Source organism: Pteronotus mesoamericanus, unplaced genomic scaffold, assembly GCF_021234165.1.
Source record: "Pteronotus mesoamericanus isolate MK-2021 breed Mesoamerican mustached bat unplaced genomic scaffold, CSHL_Meso_final contig_25, whole genome shotgun sequence".
NCBI classification, from domain to species: Eukaryota; Metazoa; Chordata; class Mammalia; order Chiroptera; family Mormoopidae; genus Pteronotus; species Pteronotus mesoamericanus.
Window position 1 is genome coordinate 24,620,794 of NW_026555105.1, and position 23,541 is coordinate 24,644,334.

At 43.2% G+C, this 23,541-nt stretch overlaps 1 protein-coding gene across 3 annotated transcripts in view; it reads left to right on the forward strand.

The window, feature by feature from the left end:
* Positions 1 to 23,541, forward strand: part of CDS2 (CDP-diacylglycerol synthase 2) — a 50,076-nt gene that overhangs the window by 5,810 nt on the left and 20,725 nt on the right. For 2 of the 3 annotated variants that reach the window (XM_054574011.1, XM_054574009.1), the window contains exon 2: positions 23,327 to 23,463. In XM_054574011.1, coding sequence (XP_054429986.1) covers positions 23,327 to 23,463 — 137 coding nt within the window. The remainder of the gene's footprint in view (positions 1 to 23,326; positions 23,464 to 23,541) is intronic. The other variant, XM_054574010.1, reaches the window with a different exon arrangement.

Below are 23,541 nucleotides of genomic sequence, written 5' to 3' on the forward strand. Positions count from 1 at the left end.
GATGTAAGGATATCTGTCATTGACCCTGGATCCCTCAGTGGGTGTCTCTCAAAGCCTCATCTCCACATCTGTGTCTTATAAAATTAAAAAATTATTTATTGACTAGAGAGAGTGAGAGTGTGAGAGATCTGTTGTTCCACCTATCTATGCATTCAGTGGTCGCTTCTGATCGATTCAGTGACCAGGGATTGAACCCACAGTCTTTGTACATGCAGATGATGCTCCAACCAATTGAGCTATCCGGCCAGGACCCCACATCTGTGTTTTGCTTGTCCTGTGGATTTGGTGGTTTTCAGGACATTCTTAGATGCCTGCTCTCAGTCAGTGTAAACTTTGTCTCAAGCCTGACTTCTCTCATTCTGGATGTTGACCCTCCTCTTCCTGTCTCCTCTGCAAGTAGAATCAGATGTCAGAGTTACTGCAGCTTGAAATCCATTAGTCCCTGTGTCTCTGCTCCCTCACCCAGCCCAGGGCATAGGTTTTAACGGGTGTTACCTGAATTCCTTATCTCTTGCTCTTAAGTATTTCCCGTAGGTCAGGAATTGATGCCTACACTGTGGTAAACCTTTCTAATTGAATGCCCTCCATTTAGGATTTTTCTTAGCCTCTTCTAGTCCATCTGTACTTTGTATTTTCTAGCAGCTCTAAAACCATCCTGTGAGTTACGGGGGTGGGGGTGGGGCATGGAAGAATTCCGGCCCCTTTATCAGATCTCTTAATCTAGGTCCTTTATAACCCTCTCTCTTAACCAGTCCCCTCCTCTTGCTTTGGTGCCTCTGTGGCATGGATCTTGGCCCTTGCTATTTCTAACCCCCAGGATGTGCTCTTTTCTTGTCACCCGTCTCCCTACCTCTGTCTATTTAAATCTTATTTTGTCAACATTCATTTTCGATCTTCCTTATCTCAGTACTTTATCAGACTAGTATTGTAGAAATCACAAAAAATGTATATATATGAGTATGAAATCCACTAACAGTCCCATCATTCAGAGAAACGGCCGTTGTTCAAAAGAGTACCTCTCCCGTGCATATTGCTGCACATGGCTGTAACGGTGGCTACCATGCATGATCTGATGACTCGCCTTTTTATGCTGTCGGAAGCATTTTCCCAAATGGTTAATGTTCATTAATTTCTTTGTGAACGCTGTTTCACATTTTTTTAAATTATAAAAGATATTCTTGTATGTAGAAACACCAAAAAGAAATCTCCTTAATCCTGCTACTCAGAGATAACTACTTTAATGTTTTGGTGTGTATGCTTGCTTTTTATACACACTGCACATTCCTGTACTATGTGTATTACTGTTTTATGACTCAATTTTTAAAAGAGATTTTATTTATTTACTTTTAGAGGGGAAGGGATGGAGAAAGGGAGGGAGAGAGAAACATTGATGTGTGGTTGCCTCTCGCATGCTCCCCCACCGGGGACCTGGCCCACAACCCAGACATGTGCCCTGACTGGGAATCAAACCGGCAACCCTTTGGTTTGCAGGCCAGCGCTCAGTCCACTGAGCCATGCAAGCGAGCGCATGACTCAATTTCTTTTAACTTAAGAATATGGCCTTAAATATTGTTAAGTTCTTTAAAAATTCTAACCCAGCATCATTTTTAATGGCTTTAGTTCATTTCGCTGTTTGGCCATACCTTAACTTATTGAACAAGTCAGGTATTTAAGTTTTGTTGTTTGTGTTTTTTTTAAGGTTTTTATTTATTTATTTTAGACACAGGGGAAGGGAGGGAGAAAGGGAGAGTAAACATCAGTGTAGTTGCCTCTTGTGTGACCCCTACTGGGGACCTGACCTGGCCCATGACCCTGGCATGTCCCCTGACTGGGAATTGAACTGGAGAGACCCTTTGGTTTGCAGGTCGGTGCTCAATCCACTGTGCCACACCAGCCAGGGCTATTTAAGCTTTTGGGTTTTTTTTCCTGTTGTAAGCAGGTTGCAGAAAATATCCTTGTTAAAAAAAAAAAAAAATGAAAAACTTCTGCACATGCATGATATCCTTAGATAAGTTCTATGTTTAGAATTATGGACTCAGAAAGGGATATACATTGTTTCAGCTTTTGATACAAATGACATATTTCCTTTCCTCAGTAAATTTGTGGCCACCATAACAGCCAGAGGGTCTGTCTTTGTATGTGGTTTCTCCTTCCTCACAAAGGAATACTGAGTATTGACTTGTTTCTTGATCTTAGGCATTGTGGCCTAGTGGTTACCAGCACAGGCTAGGATTTGGACTGCTTGGTTTATAACCTTGGCTCCACCACTAATTTGCCCTAGTTTTCTCATTTGAACAATTGGACTTCGAATGGGATGGTTTTGAGATACTATCATGCTTTTCCTATAGAAACTTTACTTTAGAACAGTGATTTTCAACTGGTGTGCTGCAAGAATTTTTAAAACATGCAGTAACTGACTCTTAGTCAGGGACATTGATCTCTATTCTCTTAGATTGTCAAATAAAAAAACTGACAACAGCCAACACAATAATAGCTGTTCAGTGTGAATTAATCAGTTATAACTTTCTGTCATGTTGGCAAAAAAATATCTTTTTTGGTGTTCCATAGAGTTTTAGTAATTAGTTTATGTATGTCATTAGCTGAAAAAGTTTGAAAACTGCTGCCTTAGAATAACCAAAAAGTTTATTAGGAGAAGTTTCTCTCTTTTAAAAAATTTTAAGGTCAAGGACCCATGGGCAGAGGCAAAGTGGGGAAGGACTGAGGGTGCGAGGTAGGGGGTGGGGTGGGAAAATGGAGACAAATATATTTGGACAATAAAAAAAATAAATAAAAAGAGAAAAAATAAAGATTAATTTCAATTCTAATTTTCTAATTTCTAGGATTGGTGGGTGACCATAAAATTTACTGTCCAAGCAGGGCATGAAAACTCTGTTAAGAAAGAACAGTGGGTGCTTTTAATTACAGTGAGTCCCCATGTACAAATATGAATATATGGCCACTGCCTGAATAGGGAAGCCTTCATAAGAAAGCGGTGATATCTAAAATGGATCTTGAAGAAATGGATTTTGAAGATTGAATGTTGTAGGAAAACTTGCATATGTATAGAAAAGCCATTAACCTTTTAAAAACATAAAAATTGCCCTTCTATTATGGCTTTTGAACACTTGTATTAAAATCCAAATATATTTCCTTGGAAGATGAAAAAAAAATTTTACGATCACACTTTATTTAAATAACTTACAGAAGAGTATAGGACGAATGTTTCCAGCAGTATAATGAAATGAACATCCTAATTAACTCTCCACTAAAAGTAACTAAAAAATGTTTGCTAAAATAAAACTAAAATACTTTTTTCAATATATTGATAAGCTGGAAGAAAACAAACTTTATAAAAGTCAAAAGCTCTATAAAAGCAGAACCACAGAGATAAACAGTAAAGCCAGCTTCCATTTAGAGGACATTGGCCAAACCAAGTAAACTAAAGCTTTGGGAGAAGTTTCCCTACAGGATAAATGGAAAAGGAGTGATAGACTATAAATATTTTCAATTTTCTTTGAGTTAATAGAATGAGGTAGTAACCATTAGCGATGCTTCCATCAGAGGGACCAGTAGATACTATGTATCTCTGGATGGACAATACTACTAATGCATGCATCTTGCCCCAAAATCATATTTGAGCCCGATCAAGACTCTAGCTCTAAGTACTGGTTTATAGAAAATGCAAGAAACAGAAGAATACATTGAAAAACACCACTGGACAAATGATCTGATTGCTTTAGAAAATAAATGTTAAGAAGTCACCCTCCTTCCCAACTTGGGGGAAGAAAAAGGAAGAGAGGGGAGTGATCGACATGGAGAATAAAATCTACAGATTAGCCCTGGCTGGTGTGGCTCAGTGGATTGAGCGCTGGCCTGCAAACCAAAGGGTCAGCAGTTTGATTCCCAGTCAGGGCATATGCCTGGGTTGCAGGCAGGGTCCCCAGTAAGGGGTGTGAGAGGCAACCACATGTTGATGTTTCTCTCCCTTTCTTCCCCTCTGTCAAAAAATAAAAGTCTTTAAAAAAAATCCACAGATTAAAAGACTTAAGGCATATTAATGATTTCTGACCTCATTTGGATCCATCCACTCAAAACTGCTATAAAGAGAAAATTTAAATTACTGAGTAAATTTAAATACTTACTATAAAGGAATTGTTAATTTTTTAGGTGTAATAATGGTATAGCAATGTTTAAAAGTTTCTATTTTTAAAAAGCACTATAAAGGAGATAGTAAGTTGAGCTACATTAAAGCTTCTGCTTCTTGAACTATTAAGAGAGTGAAAAGGAAGGTCACAGACAATGAGAAGATACTTATAAAAAATATATCTGAAACAGGACTCATATCCAGAATCTATAAAGAATTCCTACAAAATAAATTTATAAAAAAGACAACTCAATAGAAAAATGAGTACTTCAAGATGGTCAATAAATATATGAAAATGCTCCCAACACCATTAGTCATCAGAGAAATGCAAGTTAAAACCCACAATAAGATACCACTACATACTTACCTGAGTGGCTAAAATTAAAAAGACTGAAAATACTAAGGATTGGCAAGTATGATGGAGCAAATGTAACTTTCACACACTGCTTATGGAGTATAAATTGGTACAAGCATTTTAGAAAGCTGGCAATATTTACTAAAGCTAAATTTACACAAATCTTATGATTTAATATTTCCATTCCTAGGTGATTACCCAGGATAAATCTGTACATATGTTTAGACAACTACTAGAATATTGAAAGTGGTCTTCTTTGTAGTGGCTCCAAACTGCAAACAACCCAAATTGCAAATAATTCTATGAACATGAGTGTACAAATATTTGTTGGAGTATCTGCTTTCAGTTATTTTGGGTTTATATCCAGGAGTGGAATTGCTGGATCATATGGTAATTCTATGTTGAATTTTTTGAGGAACCACCATACTTGCATATTTTCATATTTTAGAAATTTCCCAAGTTTTAGTTTCTAATAATGGCAAATATCAATAGACAGAACTTACGTAAATAACTATTGAGGTAATCAGTAATAAGAGGTCCTGAGATCAAAGAATTCAAGAACTGTTGCTTTAAAGAACGGTATTACCAAGGAAGAGAAGGGTTGAAGAGGTCAATGATAATGGGTGTGGAGTAGGTGGGTGATGAGTAGGGTGACACTCTTTTGCTCATTAGGGTCCCCATTTGGAGGATACATTATGTGGTCACCTTAATGAGCGGGCCCATATTAGGAATACTGTCGTCTAGTTTCATTAAAATCTAACATCCAGTGGTGGATTGTCAGACTCACTGAGTCACCTTTATTTTGTTGGCGGTATAGAGCTTCCTGAACTGGCAAGCTTGCATAGCTTGATGTCCGGTAGTCTCCTCATTGGGTCTGGTGACCCTGTACTAAAAGGATTACCTGTCATTGTCTCCCCTCCCAGTACAATTGTGGAAGAGGGACAGTATGAGGGGGTGGGGCAGGATACCTCAAATAAACTTTCCCACTCAGACAAGGAAGAATGGGGAGACACACAGCAGTGTCTCGGCTCGCCCCTCTCCTGACTGATGTTAACTGTAAATAAAGTCTACTAGGTATTCATCAGCCAAAAAAGGATTTGTTCAGGCAAATTAAAGGATTGCAGTCTAGTACCTGCAGCCGTGCAGGCAAGTGTGCCAGACCAAGAAGGAAGTTCTTAAGAAGGGTGAGAGGAAGTTAAAGGGATGGCTGTTATAATCATAGAATTTTTCCTGTAGGGCTTGACCGACACACAGTGTGGGAGTTCCTCTTACAGGTCCTCCAGATTCCTGTCTTGATTAAGGTCTTTGTTATAAATTTTGACACTGGGAATTTGACAGACCTCTGTGTGCTTAAATGGAGCCTGTTGTCTGGCAGCCTTCATTTTAGGCCGAGTAGGTGGGGGGCAGAACCTCCCAAACCTCACCTGCCATCCTATAGGTCAGATCTCAGTGCAGAGCTTCTGCAGGGCATCAGAGCGGAGGGCTGCCGCTTCCCCGGAGCCCTCCTCAGGTGTATCCTCTTGGCTGCATTTTCTGTTTTATTTCATTCATCTTGGTCATCCAGAAATCTGTTGAAATCTTACGTCCACAGATGCTCCCTGTCCCCTACCATTTCTGTCTAAGGCCATGGTTTTAATCCTTACCATACTCTCTGACATTCATTTCAGTAGGATATTGAGGTTAAAGGGCATGGGCTCTGTCTGCCCTCTTCAATAGGAAGTTTTGAGTTTTGAGAGACTTCCCTCATCTTACAACATTAGAAGCAGGAGGTTGCTACACTTTTGTTGTTTTGTGTGGGCTGGGGGTGGGGGGTGGGGGGGTGAGATAAAAATGGTTCCTCTTGGTTGATGACACATGTGAATTCCAGGCTTCTGCTGTTGACATTAAGAAGACCAAAAAAAAAAAAAAAAAAAAGAAAAGAAAAGAAAAGAAGAGCAAGAGTTGAGGCTTAGCCTGGAAAGTGACCATATTTGATTTGAGGTGGCCGGAGGAGGAGAAGAGACGGGGTAGGAGAACAATGAAAGAGTCAAGAGCGGGTGGTGTGCTATCATACCAAAGCCTGAAAGAATAAATTTTTGAGAAAAAATAAAAGGTCAGTATCAAGTGCCAGAGAGATGTCAAGTGGAACGAGGAGTAGATATGGTTTTATCCTGCCTACGTAATTTCCCACAATGGCTCAATAATCATTTCATGGAAGGTGATGGGGCCTAACCTTTTTTTTGAACAGTAAACCTTTATACATACATTTGCCATTTGTATGGATTTTTCTGAGCTCTTACTCATGTTTTTTAGTTTCTGTTATCTTACAAAATAACTAGTACTGTGTGTTTTATAATGTATTTCTTTAAACATTACAGCAAAATCTAAAATACCAAAACATAGTTGCTCCCCTGTTAACTGGATATGACCAAAAACCAAAAATGATAGTGATTTAAACAAGATAGAAGTATATCTCCCTTGTGTAAAAGAAGTCTGGAGGTCAGCATTCCATCAACTTCAGTGTCAAGGATTTAGTTTTCTTCGATCTTGCTGTTCTACCATCCTGATTGTGTGACTTCTATCTCTAGTACAGTATGGCTGCTGGAATTCCAACCATCACATTCATATTTCAGAAAACAGGAAGAAGGGGGAGAGAAAAAAGGAGGCCTACTCCTTTCCTGGAAGGACAATTCCTAGAATATGCTGTCTCTATTTCTGCTTATGTCCCATTGGCCAAAACACTGTCACATGGCTTCCTCTGACTGCCAGGGAAGCTAGGACATGTTCCATATAGGTGGCCATGTGCCCGGCGAAGCATTGGGGCACCTATTACAATGGAGGAAAAGGAGGATGGATGTTGGGACAACCAGGTACCTCTAAGCACTTCCACAGGCCTGAAGGTGCCTGTTAAAAATTGACAGGAGAGCTACCAAGCAATGAAGAAGAAAAGCTGGAGGAAGATGAGGGTGGGGAGTAGAGGAGACGAGTTATGGTGGTTGAGGGTCTGCTCCAGTGCTGGCAGGTGGCTGATTCACAGACAGACAGAAAGTGAAAGGGAACAGTTTTGCATGTTTGAGGGTGGGAAGGAAGGGGTTGGGGGTTGAGCACAGGCAGCTGTCTGCTCTTCAGTCGGAAAACCCTCAAGACGCAGGCCTCAAGGATCTTTTGGTGTGAGGATCATTCAGCAAACAAATAACATGTGGGGAACTCCCTGCATCCCATAGCACACAAGTATGTCCAGCACCACTTTTATGAAAGTAGAGGAAAAACCAGGCCTTCAGCACCATGTTTCTTATCATCAGATTTATATTTTTTGATCTCTATAGGACAGAGGAGTAATTGTTACCTAAAAAGAAGATCTGGAATTCTTACAAAATTGCCTGGAAATGATCTGTTTTAGATAGTCAGAAATGATGCTGCTTTACTTAACAAGATGACTTTGGATAAAAGTCGTTATTGCATGTGCATCTTCTTCCAACCATTGCAACAGAAATGCCTGTTACCCAGCTGTCGGAGCAGTAACTTGCTGGCGATGGCACAGCTACTGTTAGGGCTGGCATTGAAACCCAGGTGTCCTCCTGCCTGAGGGGCCTAAGGAGGTTAGGCTCTTAGTGCAACGTGACAGTTCTCTATGGAGAAGCAAATCAGTTATTAATAAATGCAGTCTTCAAAATAACAGGTCCTTGGTGGAAAAAAGTCACTGAAAGATAAGTGAAAAATAATCCCATTATGTTGCAGGGAGACTGGCTGGCCAGCCAGAGTTCTGATTGCCTTTGGCCAGTTTTTTCCACAGGCTTAATAACTCTGACGGCGTACATCATAAATCTTCTTTATTCCCTTCCACTGTGGGTTTATAGTGTGCGATTCTGCTTTGAAGGTGAGGGTGCTCGTAGATGCCCAGGGACCCCCTTAATTGCTTATCTTTGGCTACTTCTAATAGAATTTCCCACTAAAATCCAGTCTGTGCTGTGTCAGTAACCCTCCTGTAATTTTGGGAGAGCAAGGTCCGCATGAGGTTTGTTTTTTCACAAGGATATCAGCCAAATACCTAGTTTTCTCTTGAACAGCTGGCATTTCTGTCTCCTGTCTGTTCCACAGAATTCTCTGTACAGATATTTTTCAATTTGCACATAGTGATCTGTTGAAAAGATGCCACAGGGGAATAGCTATTTTGAGAACTTTTGAGAAAGAACTATTTCTTTCAGAGATACCATTCTCTGAGGGACTTTTCACTAGACAAGTGACATCTCATTGTTCCAGAGGGTTCCACTTGAGTCCTGGTAGCTCTGTTGGATTATCTTATTTCCTCGATCTCAGGAAGAATTGCCTCAAGTATTGAGTTTGGTGTTGTAGCACATGACTCTTATATTTCCCATTGGTTATAAAATAATCTGAAACACTAAAATGAGCCCCCATTTGAAGTTGAGGAAACAAAAACTTTTAGCATCAAGGTTGGTCAAAAAGGAGGTGGAAACTAGGATGGTATGAGATTTTTTTCAGGGCCCTTTCTTTTCAGGAAATTTGGCACAGAATTTCCAGCCTTCGTTGACCTCTAATATCTTGGCTTTGTTGAATTCAGTATAGACGTACTTCAGAGTCACTGTGGTTATTCCAGACCTCTGCAATAAAGTGAGTATTGCAGTAAAGAGAGTCTGATCTTTTCGCTGGTGGGAAGTCTTGCCTTCAATTTGTAAAAAATGCCACACTTGTGAAGTGCAGTCAAGTGAAGTGACAGTAAAAGAGGCTATGCCAGTATGAGTAACGTGGTGGTGGTAGTGGAAGCAGACCTTGGGGTGGCTGTTCTGGTTGTTTGGAGAATGTCATGGTGCCCTGTGTATTCATCTGCATGACTCAATCCAGGCCTCTCGTATGATTGAATACCGCCTGGGCAGGGGCGGAGGAAGGGGCTCGTTGGGGGTGAACATTTGAACTGCAGGAGCAGAAATGTGCCTGGGAGGGTAGCGAGAGAAGGAGGCAGGGATCTCCAAGTGTGATGGGAGGGCCTTAAGGGCCATGCCAGAGAGTTTAGGGGGAAGCCAGTAAAGGCATCTTTTTTGTTTTATTTTTACATATATTGGGAAACAGCAAAAGTTATGCTCAGAGACTGAGTTATCTTTGCCAGCAATTTATTTATTTAGCGCAGGTTTGCTGTGGAAATTATAATTTCACAAGCCAGTAGTATATAGGATAATATCTCTTAATAAATAAAATAAAGAAGTAACATACTCTAAACAAATGCAAGATTAATAACACTGTTGTTCTAGGTAAAGGGAGGTGAGAGAAATAAAGTCCAAATTTAATATGAGGTGCACCTTTTTATATGAGTTAAAATAGGTGAAGAGTCAGGGTCCAGCCTACAGCTGATTTGGAGTACGTTGCTAGGGAATGATAACAGATGCCAGTGTCGCTAGGTGGGCTGTCTCTTGCACAGGGCCAGCTGTGAGGTTTATCACCACTGTCTTCCAGGAGTGCCTCACCAAGAAAGCAGCGAATGCCCCAGGGCTCTTCAGAGAGTTGTTAGGTTAGGAAGAGTCACCTTGCCCAAACCAAAACTCTCAAATGATGCTCATAAACTCTCAGTATTCATTTTTTAAATACTCCCCTGCCATCGTTGCTTCTCCATGTGTTCTTACAGAAGCTGTAAGAGGGTGGGAAGGAAGGGGTTGGGGGTTGAGCCCCTAAGGCGCTGCTGACTGCTTATCAGCACAACAGATGTAGAAAGATGACATCTGTGCATTGTTCTAGCAAAACAACTTTACTTCTTTTTTAAAAAATTTTATTTATTCTTAGAGTGGGGAAAGGTGGTAGAAAGAGAGGAAAAGAAACATCAATGCATGGTTACCTCTTGTGTGCCCCCCACTGGGACCCTGGCCTGCAACCCAGGCATGTGCCCTGACTGGGAATCCAACCGGCAACCCTTTGGTTTGCAGGCCTGCGCTCAGTTCCCTGAGCCACACCAGCCAGGGCATTATTCCTAAGGTTTTAAAATGTCTGCTTGGTATTCCTCCCTACCTTTGTTAAGTAGATCAGGGCAGAATCTTCTATTGTTGGTCGTAATAGGATGTTTCTTTGTACAAATAATCCTGTAACGAACATCCTCATATAAATTATATGTTTCTCAAAATATTCACTAAGGGTATTTTCTAGACATGGGATGACTAGATCAAAGGAGGTATGAATCATTTAAAGGCTATTCATACAAATTTCCAAATGACCTTTCAGAAAGGTGGTGCTAATTTATCTTTCCGTGTGTACTATATGAGTGTTCTAGTTTTCTCTAACCCTGGTCCATATTGCATATTCTTTTCATTTACCCATTCAATTTGATATGAGAAAAACAGTTTCTCATGGCCATTTTATTTTTTTATGTCATTGAATATTGTGAAATTAAAATACAGGTTATTTGTATTTGGCAAATTGTCTTTTTTGCTAGTATTTCTGTTGGCATGTTCACATTTTTATTATTGATTGTTAAGCTTTTTTAATTGTTAAAGAACTTGAGAGATCTAAACTTCGGTATTGTTCTGAAGGGATTTTTAGAAAATTATTATCCATTTTTTCACAGACATGCTGTCATAGCCTAGAGGATAGCCTTAGGGCAGGGTTGTGATGTTATTATGAGGCCTGACCTTGCAGCGACCAGCTGGCCCCTTGTATGCATTTCTGTATGAGGACTTGCTGGATTATCAGAAGTATTGGCTCCTATTTACAGGTATGAGCAACAAGGCCTGAAATTCAACTTAGAATTGGAACCTCGAGCCGACCCTGACGTGCATGCTTTTCCTCGAGCCATTCTACCACCCTGGCTCCTGGTCTTGGGCAGGCCCTGCCGGCTGCTGTAATATGAGGCCTGCACTGCCCGGAGCCCTTATACCCTGAGGTCCAGCTTAGCCCCCAGCACCCGTGTGGCATCTTCTCGATTCCTGCCCCCCATTTCTTCATCTCCTTCCCTTCTCCAGGCCTCAGTGGAAACCGGCTGTTCAAATCCTTGATAAGTGCTTTCTCTCCTCCGGGTGTGCATTCTCTGGAGTTGGGCTCCTTGGCCTGGATTTCACGCAGTTCACTAAAGACATGTTGATCTGTCATGGGGGTTCCTGACAGGTGGCAAACCTGACTGTCCCGGGGGAATAAAGGAGGCAGAGCTAGAAAGCACAGCTCTCCTGCTGAGATGGTCATAAACTCCTGGTCACGGGCAGTCTTGGCTGTTTGCAGCATATAAGGTTGTCAGAAGGTTGAGTGGTGCTAAGGCAGCTGTGAAGATTAGCAGCCGGCTGGGCAGTGAAAAACAGGCCTCTGGTTGCAGGAAGAATTTGTTGAGCTTAGCAACTAGAGTTGAGGAGCAAAATGAAAATTATCGGCATGTCAGTATTTATTTTTAGTATTGAAGTACCATGCGCCATTAACATGATGTGCTTAGTATCAATCCCACCATTTCGTTAAAAAGTGTTTATGTTAAAAAGACTTTATGAAGTTGTAAAGACAGTAATTAAAACTAAATGGTTCAGATGCACAAAGTTTGGACACACTACAGAATGTCAAATACAAACTTAATTCATATGCCCTGGCTGGGTGGCACAGTTGGTTGAAGCATTGTCCCATATACCAAAAAGGTGATTCAGTCCCTGGTAGGGGGTGTGTATGGAAGGCAATGTCGTGCCCCCCCAAGTCCCCTTCCCCCTACCCCCTACATCTCTCCACCTGCCCTTCTCTTTCAAATCAATAAACACATCTTCAGGTGAAGATTAAGAAAAAACTTAAATTCATAAAAATTTAAATACTAAACATAATAATGACTATTGCTATATAGGCTAGTAGATAAAATAAGTAAAATTAAAAGTTTTACTCAAAATTAAAACCTAAAATGTATTAAATTAACTAAATTTACTAAATTCAAAATTAAATTTACTAAAATTTAAAATGCAGTGAATGCTCTTTTAAAATATACGTCAACAGCAACAATTCATATCAGTACATTTCTGTTTAACTTCTTTCTTTCTCTGTGCTGAAATGTAACTCGGAGACCATCGAACTCCAAGTCTTTTCTCTTAATCTTTCATCTTTACATCCCACCTATTGTTTAATAACTTTGAGGACCTTTTTTTTTGGACAGATTGTAGCCATTTAAATGCTAATGTGCTGTGGTTTTTGGCTCAGGCAGCATTTCCTGTTTGTCTTCAGTTTCATTGCTAGTTTGGAAATTAGCGTCCTTACTAATTTCTTTGAACTGGAGAGTAAGTCTTCAGGCAGAAGTTTTACCTTATTGGTTGGTGTATTTTCTCTTCCTGAGGATTGTGGAAAGAGAAAAAGCCTTCAAAATGAGGAAACCTAAGTATGGGTAAATCTCAGATATAAATAGGATAATGGAGAAGAAGCATGTCATTTTGAATGCTTTTGTAGCACACAGTTGCTGTGTTTTTATGTTTTAGTTTTTATCTGTGAAAGGCTAACCATGCCATGTCTCCCCCTTATTCCTGCTCCCACCCCCACAAGAACCAACATTTGTATGGCCACTTAGTTTACAACATATTTCTCTGTGTTGTTTCAGGCCTTTCAGGCTTTTTTGGACCTTGATCCACAGGAGTAAATACATTTTACATTGTGGCCCAATACAAGGTTGCATATATTAATCACTTCAAAGCAAAAGTTTCATGAAGCAATAATTGCACTATCTGTGATACATTAAAAGTTTTCTGTTTGATTCCTGTTCTGCTTTTTATGTAGACTTTTATTGAAGTGTAGTGCACATATGGAAATGCGTCCATATAATAACTATATAGTGTTGTGATGGTTCATAAAATAAGCATATCTCTGCAGCCTGCGCCGCCACCCCCTCATCAGACAAAACATCACCAGTACCTGGAAGGCTCCCTAGTGATTTTGTCTAATTAGTTCCTCTCTCGGGGTAGCTGCCACTAGCCTGACTTCTGCCATCAAATTTTATTCTATTCCTTACCGATTGTGATTTACTGAATTGATTTCAGGAACCACTAGGTCTCAACCCACATCTTGAAAAACACAGACTTATTTTATCTCTCCAGTACCCTTGGGATGGGATTTGTTTCTGTTTTATAGATGATAAACCAAGGCCCAGATGTGTTACGATTTCTTCCAAAGAAATCAGCTAGTACTGGTTCCCCCTTTTCTCATGCCTGAGACATTCTTCTCCCTGAGGTAGAGTGTCTTGCTTCTTTGGAAAGTCAGTTGCAGCCTTTTTTGTTTTTCTGTCTAGTTTTTCACTCCATGCTGTGTTCGCAGGATTGATATTCATTATTAATGTAGCTTTAGTGAATTCCAATATTACCATTAAGTACTGAGGATGTTTTTTGTTTGTGTTTTTGTGAATATGAGCCGTGTCCATTGCTCTGGAGGTTGTGTGGTTTGGAGGCTTTTAATGGCATTCATCCTTTGTCACCTCCCTCGTCCCTTTCCTAAAATGAAACTCTGCCGGGACATGGATGGCAATCAGGTGTGACAAATGGCTTGGACTGCGTGTGCCCAGTGCCCTTCCTCACTGTGCAGTAAAGTACTTTGCTGACTTCCCTGCCAGTAGAAACCTGTGGGTGGATTTCTTCCCATACCATGCCTCCCTTAGGCTCCAGAATACCTGCCTGCAGGGCATACGTGCTGAGCTGTCCTGTCATTTTCCAGCTTTTCTGGTTGCGAGGCCATCGCTTCTAGCCAGGACCTCTCCGAGCAAATGCTCGGAGAACAGTTGAGGCTGCTGTGCCAGTCTACCCTCGAGGTCCTTGATTGGGCGCTGGGCCTGAGGACTCTTCAGCTGTGAACTTGTGAACTGTTCTGGATCTGTCCATTTTTAGCGTAGGCCTAATTCTAAGAGGCTTGACCTTCTGAGCTCTCCTCCCTTGCTAGTTCTCTTGAGAGAGAGACAGCTTGGAAAGACAGGCATGCTAATGGCCAGTGGCGTGAGAGTAAGGGAGGATAAACTCTAGGATTCAAACCTGAGCACTAAAGCACAGGGCCTGTATTATTGGGGCAGACAGCTGCTTCATCCATTAGCTCCTAAGGCCTGCGCAGGTGGAATGGCAGCGGAGATACAAGATGTCAAAAACAAGGCAACAGGTCCCAAATGTCTCACTTATGCCAGGCCCCACGTCACCAAACTGAGACTTGATTTAACAGTTTTTTGCTCTCCCAGAAACAGAATCTTCAACTAGTCAGCCAGGAATTGCTTGATGAGCACTTGTTAGGTAATTTGCCTAATAGGCTCTGCCATCCCCTCATGGAAAGTGACCTTGAAACAGTCGGCCTGCCTGCTTTTTTATTTGCCCAGCCTCACTTCCTTGCTCCTCTCCCTTTTATCTGTAGAAGTTTCATTTTGTACAGCCTCTTGGAGCTCCTTTCTGTCTGCTGGATTAGATATTACCTAATTCATGAGTCATTGAATAAAGCCAATAAGCTCTTTAAAATTTACTCACTTGAATTTTGTGTTTTAACAAAGGAAATATAGGACAAAGTCCTGTTAAAGTGCCCTTGTTGTAGAGATTTACAGTAATCTTTGGGTAGAAGATTTGCTACCCCAAACATTTAAAAGAAAGCCATTTAAAAAATAATAGATGAAGCAGCTGACTTTTGTTTGTTTGTTTTTTTAGAAATTTCACTGTGGATTAGCAGGGTGTTTTTGTGTGTGTGTGTGGTTTTTTTTTTTTTTTTTTTTTTTTTTTTAACATCAAATAACTGAGGTGTTAAAGTTTATTCTGTTCATTGACCTCAACCCTCAGCTGAGATAAGAGTTGGGTAGAGACAACAGCCATCTTGTTCACAGTGTAAAGACTGAGTGGCTGTTACTGTTGCATTTGTTATTGAGATGATGAGTTACTTCCTTTTTGGTTAATGTACCTGGCTGTCTTTGCTTGGAGCAGAAACCACCTTGTCAGGGAACTCAGCTTCTAGAAGCCAAAGTGGCAAGATGCAGGTACAGGTATGCCTTGCTTCATTGAGATATTTGCTTTATTGCAGTGGTCTGGAACCAAACCTGTGATATCTCTGAGGTATGCCTGTGTATCCTTTTGGCAAGAGTGGTGGAGGAAAAGCAGGCAGCAGCTCTTTGAGATTTTTGAAATTTTCTTCTTATACTACTACTCACCTTTATTCTGCATGTTTGGTGGCTCCTGCTTATGACTTCCACTTTCCTTCCACCCATGGAACCTGCAAATCTGTGTAAACATGGTAAGATGGGGATTTTTGTGCACAGTGGCTGGCTGTTGTGGTGTGATGTTTATGCCTGTCACTTAAAAAAAAAAAACAACTTTATTTAAATTTAGCGAGAGAGGAGAAGAGAGGGAGAAAGAGAGGGAGAGAAACATCTGATGTTGATGTGAGAGAGGAACATTGATCAGTTGCCTCTCGCATGCCCCCAGCCTGGGACCTGGCCCCTATCCCAGGCATGTGCCCTGATTGGGTGTTGCACTGGTGACCTTTTATGGTTTGATTACATCCAACCCACTGAGCCACACCTGCCATTTTAACTTACAGACTGAGAAGAGGATAATTCCTTAGTTATTCTTTAACCTATTGTCTTCTCTCCCTTCCTCCTTCTGTGAAGAAACATTTATGGAGGATCTTCTATATGCCAGGCAGCATTACAGGCCATGGGAATATAGCAGTGATAAACAGATGTAGCTTCTACATGGAGTTTATGTTTCAGCAGGGGAAGCGAAACATAATTATTACATATCAGAGACAAACGTGTAATAATTTCAGGTGATAGTGATGTTAGCAAGAAGAATAATGGAGGTGTTTCTTAGCATGAGAATAGCATCTTAAAATGTTAGCTTTGGAAGGGGCTTTCCAATAGGCAGTCCGATTGCCTCGAAGGACGGATGTGTGACTCTGCGTGGAGCATTTCCCATTATTCAGGGGCAAAGAGTGAAAATGTGCAGGATGGAACCATTTAGGGCTCTAAAAGGTTTCACTATCCCTCTTTAGTCATTATTCCTGGCAACACGTTCGTTGCTGTCTGGAAGTACAGCTCATAGCCACCCTGGGCTTTATGGGTGCCCCCTGGGGCTCCCCTCCCCTCAATCATTTGAACCTTTGGGATGGGTTGAAATCATAGCCCTTTTAGTTATTAGTTGCATTTGTATAACTATAGCTCTAGGGTTGTCTTCCCCACACTAATAGTGGTGGCACCCATTATTCTAGGTCTTGTAGATAAAGATTGACAATATGAATTAAAATTCAATGGGATTAAAAACATACTCTGAGCTTTTACCAGATTCAAGGCAAAGATTCAAAGTAAACAAATAAGAATAGGGCAGTTCTTACATTTGATGAGTTTGAAACCTAAATTAGATTATGGAAAGTGCCCTCTTAACTGTCTGGAAGTGAAATGGTTCATATCCTGAGTTAGGTTTTGAAAAGGCGGGTCTCCCACGAGCTCTTCTCGTCCTTTGCGTCCTTTCTCTGGAGCTCCTTGGTGTGGAGTGCAGTTACCTGTGGAAGTACTTTAAGTGCAGTGGTCCATCTGTAGGAGCTGAACGCATTTTCTGTAAATCTCATTATGGGAGGCTTTTGGAGTGCAGGGTAGGGCCATATTGGGGATGATTCTAAACTTTCAGAATAGGGCGCCTCCTATTCGATCCTTTGTTCAGACAGCTGAACTTGTCAAAGGGAGTCAGCATTAGAAAAAGCTAGAAATATTTCTTTTGCTATTCCTAACACTGCACATACACACCTACTTGGCTTTTCCAGCGAGAGTGATATGTAGGTCCCTGACACTCCTATTAAGAAGAAACCAGTAATTTCTATCCGGGAGATGTGCCTGTAAGTGGAGGAATCAGTTCCCTGTCAGCTGCCACAGGCCTTGATTAAGAAGATGCAAGTGGATATTTAGCGGAAAGGTTAGGCTCAGCCTGAACGACTTCCTCCAGGACAAGGATTATAATTTGCATCTAAAGCAGCGCAAAACAGTCTGTGTTAAGGTATGGAGTCACTCAGTAAATGACACTGACAGTTTGAATGCAGTGTCAGTATGAAAGGACAGAGCTGTCAGGGGCGTAACCAGCCGGAGTGTAACCAGCCAGGGCATGGAGTACAGCAGGTCCTCGAATGACGCTGCTTCGTGGTTTTCCTTACGGCATTGATGAGAAGAGGTACTGTAGGAACTTAACTCTTGTTTATATTCATTAGCCTATGGTGAAATTGGTTTCTTTATATGTCCTTTCTCTGCAGTTCCAAGAATTTATTGACAACGTAAGTGAGGACTTACTGTACTACCTTTTAATGAAATTGCCTTGAAAATGAAAAAGAGAAAAAAAACCTAGTGAATGATACCACGTATTTTCTTTTTCATAGCTGTTAGGTCCTGTTAGGCAAACATGAACAGAATGTGAATACATTTTCTCTAGCAAGGTATCAAACTGAATTGGCATCAGATAAAGAAGTGGCGTTTGGGGTGGGATGAGTCCCATCTGCTTGGAGCCCAGTTGACACAATGCCCAGCGCTCCTGTCCAGCCTGGCCACAGCCACACTTTTTTGGGTTCATCTCTAACCATTACCACTTGTGGGTGTCACTGTGGAGTTTTGAAAAATGCTGAGGTTGGAGAGTGGGCCCCTGCTACCAACCGGTGGCCCAAAAGGAGCCTCAAAGAGAGGCTGCCCAGCAAGCTATTGTAAGCCCAAGGCAGGCCTCAGGAACGCCTGAGGACTGAGAAGGAATGGGATGGGGGAGGATTTCCCACCGTGAGAAGGCCCTGTAAGTGGGTTCTGCAAGTGCTGTTTCAGACTGAGCCGGGCCTCTCCGCCGGCCAGCAAATGCTAGGCCTTGGCCATAAGGAACTTGCCCTCCTGCCCTGCTGCTCCTCTGGTCGTCCCTTGTTGCCTTTCCTTTCCTCTGTTGAAGGAAGGCTTCGGTGCTGTTCTCAGCCCCAGGTCGGTGCTGGTGTTGGCTTTCGGGCAGCTGTGGCTGAGAGAGGGGCCCTGGAAGGCTGGTAGGGGAAGCTTTTGGGACATGAATCTCTCCAAAAATGAAGACATATCCTACCTGAGCTCTTGGTACCCAGGAGACTCCATGTGTCCAGCACCTTCGGTGCTTCTGCCTTTCCCTGTAGGATCTAAGTGAATCAGCAGGAAGAAAGCCTCTGAGGGAGCTTTTTTCTCTTCTTTTCTTTTTTTGTTTTAAACACTTTATTTATTTACAGAGAGAGGAAGGGAGGGAGAAAGAGAGGAAGAGAAATGCTGTTGTGTGAGAGACATCAATCAGTTGCCTCTTGCACACCCCCAGCTGGGGGCCTGCGCTGCAACCAGGCATGTGCTCTGACCGGGAATCGAAATCATGACCTTTTGGTTTGCAGGCCGGCACTCAGTCTACTGAGCCACATCAGACAGAGCTTTCTCTTCCTTTTAAAGTACCACTTGTATTTCCTGTTTACACCAGCAACACAGCCCCCCTGGGAAATGGCTAAGGGAGTGGGGGAGGATGGGTGGTGATTAAGATAGAGTCTGAGAGAGGAGGTCTGTGCCACTTAGTGTCTTACCTGGGCCCTTGGGATGAAAAGGAGGGAGGGAGGGAGAAAAAGCAGGGAGGGAGGGAGGAAAAGGAGGCAGAATAGAAGGAGGTCATGCGTGGAGGCTGGGCTGAGACAGTTTGAAGCAGCAAGGCAGCCATTCCCTGCTGCCCTTTGCTGGTTCCAGAACTGAGCCGGTTCCTCAGACCCAGCACTCAGCAGGGAGCGGGGTGGGAATGGGCACTGGTCTGGTCCTGGTTTGAGGGCCACTGTGAAGGCCATGGTGTGGGTCTTGGCATGTGAGCTGGAAATCAGAGTGGGTTCTGTTGTACCTTCAGTGCAATCTGGACACTGGTGCATGGTGGGTCCAGTAGAATTAATTATCTTATTTCAGCAAATCTTTGAGTGCTTGTTATGTTCCAGGCACTGCTGGGTGCAATGGGAAATGAGACGCACATGGCTGCTGACATGTATGTGTCGTTTTACCATGTGTCCCAGCTTGCACAAGCTAAGTTCTATATATGTACTGATAGGCCCATTATAGAGCATGCACAGGAAAAAAAACATGAACAAGATAAACAGAAATAAGTGCTCTCTGTTTTCTCCCACACTTCAGTGGATTGCTTTACACACATCCCACTTCAGAGAGTACTAGTATGTACTGCTGTATTTGTGTTTCAGACCTCCATCTCCACGGTAGCTGTGGGAAGTGGATCCGTTTTGATTTGGGGCTGCCTATTGGATGTATTGCAGGTGTGAAAGAGAAGGCAAGGCGGGCAGATGCCGAGCGCACGTAATCGGTCAGCACATGGGCCTCAGCAAGGCCTGATGGCCACCATGCTTTCCCTGCTCCAGCCTCGTTGGGGAAGGTACCCGGGTTGCCTGGGGTGGGTGTTTAAGGTTCTTGTGCTGCTGTCCTGTGCACCATGGTGAGGGGACTGAGGGGCGGAGGGTGTTGCTATTCAGTCCCTTTTTAGTTTTTACAGTCATTCATTGATCTTGCATTTGATCATCCCAACAACCATCAAGATGGGGGATTCTTTCCCCACTGGGAAGACCAGGGAATGGAGGCCTGTGCCGAGCATAAGAGCAAGAGAACTGGGCCCTGGGCCTTGCCCTCCCTGACTGGCCGCTGCCTCCTTCTGCAGAAAGCCTTCCTTCCCATTGGCCTGTCTTGCCTTCCCTTGAGGAACAAACCAGTGAATGTGCTTGGCACCCTTGACTCTTGGTTCGGCTTCGAGGATTAGGTCTTTAGGGTAGAAGCCTGTTAGGAAGGGAATGCCTGTTAAGGCTAGGCTTCCGACGGACTTTTCTTCTGGGTGAGAAGTTGGCTCCAGGTCCTTGCTTCCTTCTGGGCCCGCTTTGGAAGCCACACCGACACTTGGCCTCTTCTACTCAGGTATTAGCGACCCATGTTGCAAGGCCTTCGCCCATGGGGTGGGGAGGAGCCAGAATGCGGTAGGCCTCTCCAGGTTCTTTTACGTTTCTGTTCCCTTGGCCAGCTCTCCTGTGACACTTGGCTGGGGCAGTGCCACAGCTGAGGGGAGGGTCAGGAGCCTAGAGTGCTGGCTGACTCGCCCCCTCCCCATCCACGTCTGAGGCTGTGCCCTTTCTTTCCCTTGCACAGGAATTTGCCTTCCTGCTGGCGGGAGAATGGTTGTCTGTGTGGGTGCTGGTTTCCTGTTCAAACGGAGCCTCCAGAAAAGAGCTCTTTCTCAGAGGCCTGGGGTGAGGCCTGGGACCCTGGAGTTACTTGCTTACAGGCAGGTAAAACCTAGGAAGCGAATCTCCCCTTCAGGCTTGTTCTTTCAGAGCATTTACTTAAATTCCTAGTTGTTCATCACAGGCCCTTTGACCCCTTGGTAATGACAGCAGCTACAGGGTCGATGCAACAGTCCTCCATCTACTACTTTCCGCCTCAAGATACCTCTCTTCACCTCACCCCATCCTAGCAAGGGAGGGGAGGAGTCACAGTTGGTGATAGTGCAGGAGACAGTGCTGGACTAACATTTATAAAAGGGCCGGGAAGGTCAGGAGGCGGGAGGGGAGTTAGTACGGAGCCAGAGCTCCTGCCCCTCCCCGGCTCCTTCCTGCCCTGGGGAACCAGCAGCCTTTCTGAGTCTCCTTGACAACAGGATGGGTGAGTTAAAAATAACCTTCTGCTGGGGCTTCAGTGTGCGTGCGTGTGTGCATGTGTGTGACGTACACAGGCGCATGACTTCTTGTCTGCTGTGCTCAAGCTCAGCCCCTGTGGCTTCTAGGTGCTGGCGGAAAGCCTCTGTCGGGAGGCTTCCGGGGGCCCTGGTGCTTTCCTGTTGAAGACCCTCAGTTTAGGGGTCAGAATCCTTACCTCATATTACTACTGAATGTTACAGATGGGGTGTGGGTGATAATGTTAAGATAAAGAATGGAAAGCTGTTCTGAATGCCTCCTCTTCATTCCATCTAACTGGAAAGGGATGATTTTGGAGGTGTTACTCTGTTTTGGAACTTCTCAGGGTGGTGGAATGGGACATAGCCTTGGGTGGGTTTGGTTGTATGTCTTCAGTGAACCCTCACAGGTCAGGAGAGCCTGTTTATAAGGTAAGGACACTAAAGCACAGAGGCACTTGTGTGACTTCTCCAGAGCCACCAGGCTCAGCTGTGGCAGAGTAGGGAGCAGCAACCCCGTCATCAGAAGCTATAGCTCTTTCCCCGAGATCCGGTTGACAAGACTACCTCTTTACGTCCTTTATCAAACCCAGTTGCCTTTTGTATGAGCAATCTCGTACTAAAGATCTTTTGTTTAGCGGTGTTATCACAGTAATTTGTGATGTAATTTAGAAATTGCTGTTTCCATGAGGGCAGGGGCTAGGCATCTCTTTACCATGCCTGGAATTAACTCCTTGCTTCCTCCTTCCATCCTTCCGTCCATTAGTAAGTATTTTGCAGTGTGCCAGGCATGGGGATGTCATGAGAACAAGGGGTCTCGGTTCCTAGTTTTAGGGAGCAACAGACAATTACAAAAGATCTCCTTCTAAGCCCCCATCATGGGCCAGTGCGAGAGGGAGACGGTCTGAGTGTTAGAGGGAATGACTGGGGTGGGAGCAGGGTCAGGGAAGGCTGGGAGAACAGACGGATCAGTGACACAAAGTACTTAATTCTGGGATGAATAAGAAATTTCTACAAATCAGTAAAAAGGAAATGCACCCCGACTGGTGTGGTTCGGTGGGAGTGTCATCCTGTAACTGAAAGACTGTAGGGTCAGTTCCCAGTCAGGGCACATAACCTATGCTGTGGGTTCGATCCCTGGTCCGGATGCATACAATCCATAGTCTGAGCACATACAAGAGACAGCTGAACTGTGTTTCTCACATCAGTGTTTCTGTCTCTCCCTTTTTCTCTAAAAGCAATTAAATAAATAAATAAAAAGGAAGGCAAAAAACTCAGTAGAAAAACTGGCCGGTGACTTGATAGACACTTTGCAAAGGAAAATAATCAAATGGACAGTAAACATATGAAATAGTGCTCTATTTTGTATATTTATTAATTAGGGAAATTTAAATTGTTAGTTCAACTTAAATATGTTTGCCCATATATATAATGAAATCCTTGAAGATGTGGTAAAACATCCTTTTGCTATATCTAGTTTACTTCATTTTGAATTTCTTACTGAAAAAACAAAATGGGTTCCAGGATGCTTAAATAAAAGGAAATGTGGTGATGAACAAATGCAAATTATAAGACCTGGGTGAATAGGCGATTTGGGGCCAGCCATGGAGCTTCTCAGAGCCTGTATCTTCATTTGTACCACGGGATCTTGTGTTTCTTTCTTCCCAGAAGTGCTCTGAGGTTCACAGGTATGGGGGAAATGCTCTAAAAACTTGAAGGGCTATATAAATACTAGTAGTATTGTTACCATCTAGTTCTATGTTACTGTCTAGTTCTACGTGATGTGATTTCCATGTCTTCTCACAGCAATTATTTTAAATTCCCTTAAGAAATAAAAGCTCTGAGTAGTAGGATCAGGAATGGGGCCCAGATGAAACCTGGCCACAGCTCCCATGTGCATTCTTTGGCTACAAAGGAGCCCCTCTCCCTCTTCTGAACTGTTCCCTGCCCCGCTCCTCTGTCTGGCAGTGGGGGTTTAGTAGATCGAGGCTGCTGCTCATCCTCCCGAGGTGCCGATGCATGTCTCTCTTGCAGTAGAGAGCGGGCCACCTTGGCACATGTCAGATGAGTGTCAGGATCGCTGTGCGTCCCATCTGTTATTGTCACCTGACTCTGCCAGTTCTTCAGGCCCAGTTTGGGTCTTTTCCCACAGATCTCCTATAAACAGCATATACTTCTCAGTATCCTGCTCAACATTTTGACCTTTTCCTCTTCTGTTTTTCTGCTCTGTAGGAGCCGGAGCCAGAAGCAAAGGTAGACGGAGAGACTGCATCGGACAGTGAGAGCCGAGCGGAAGCTACCCCCCTCGTAACCTCTGTGGACGATACCCCAGAGGTCCTCAACAGGGCCCTCTCCAACTTGTCTTCAAGGTAACCTGGCTTAATGATGCAGGTGCTTGTTGGGGGCCTTGTTGGCATGTCCAAGTGCCATGGAAGACCCAGGCCCTT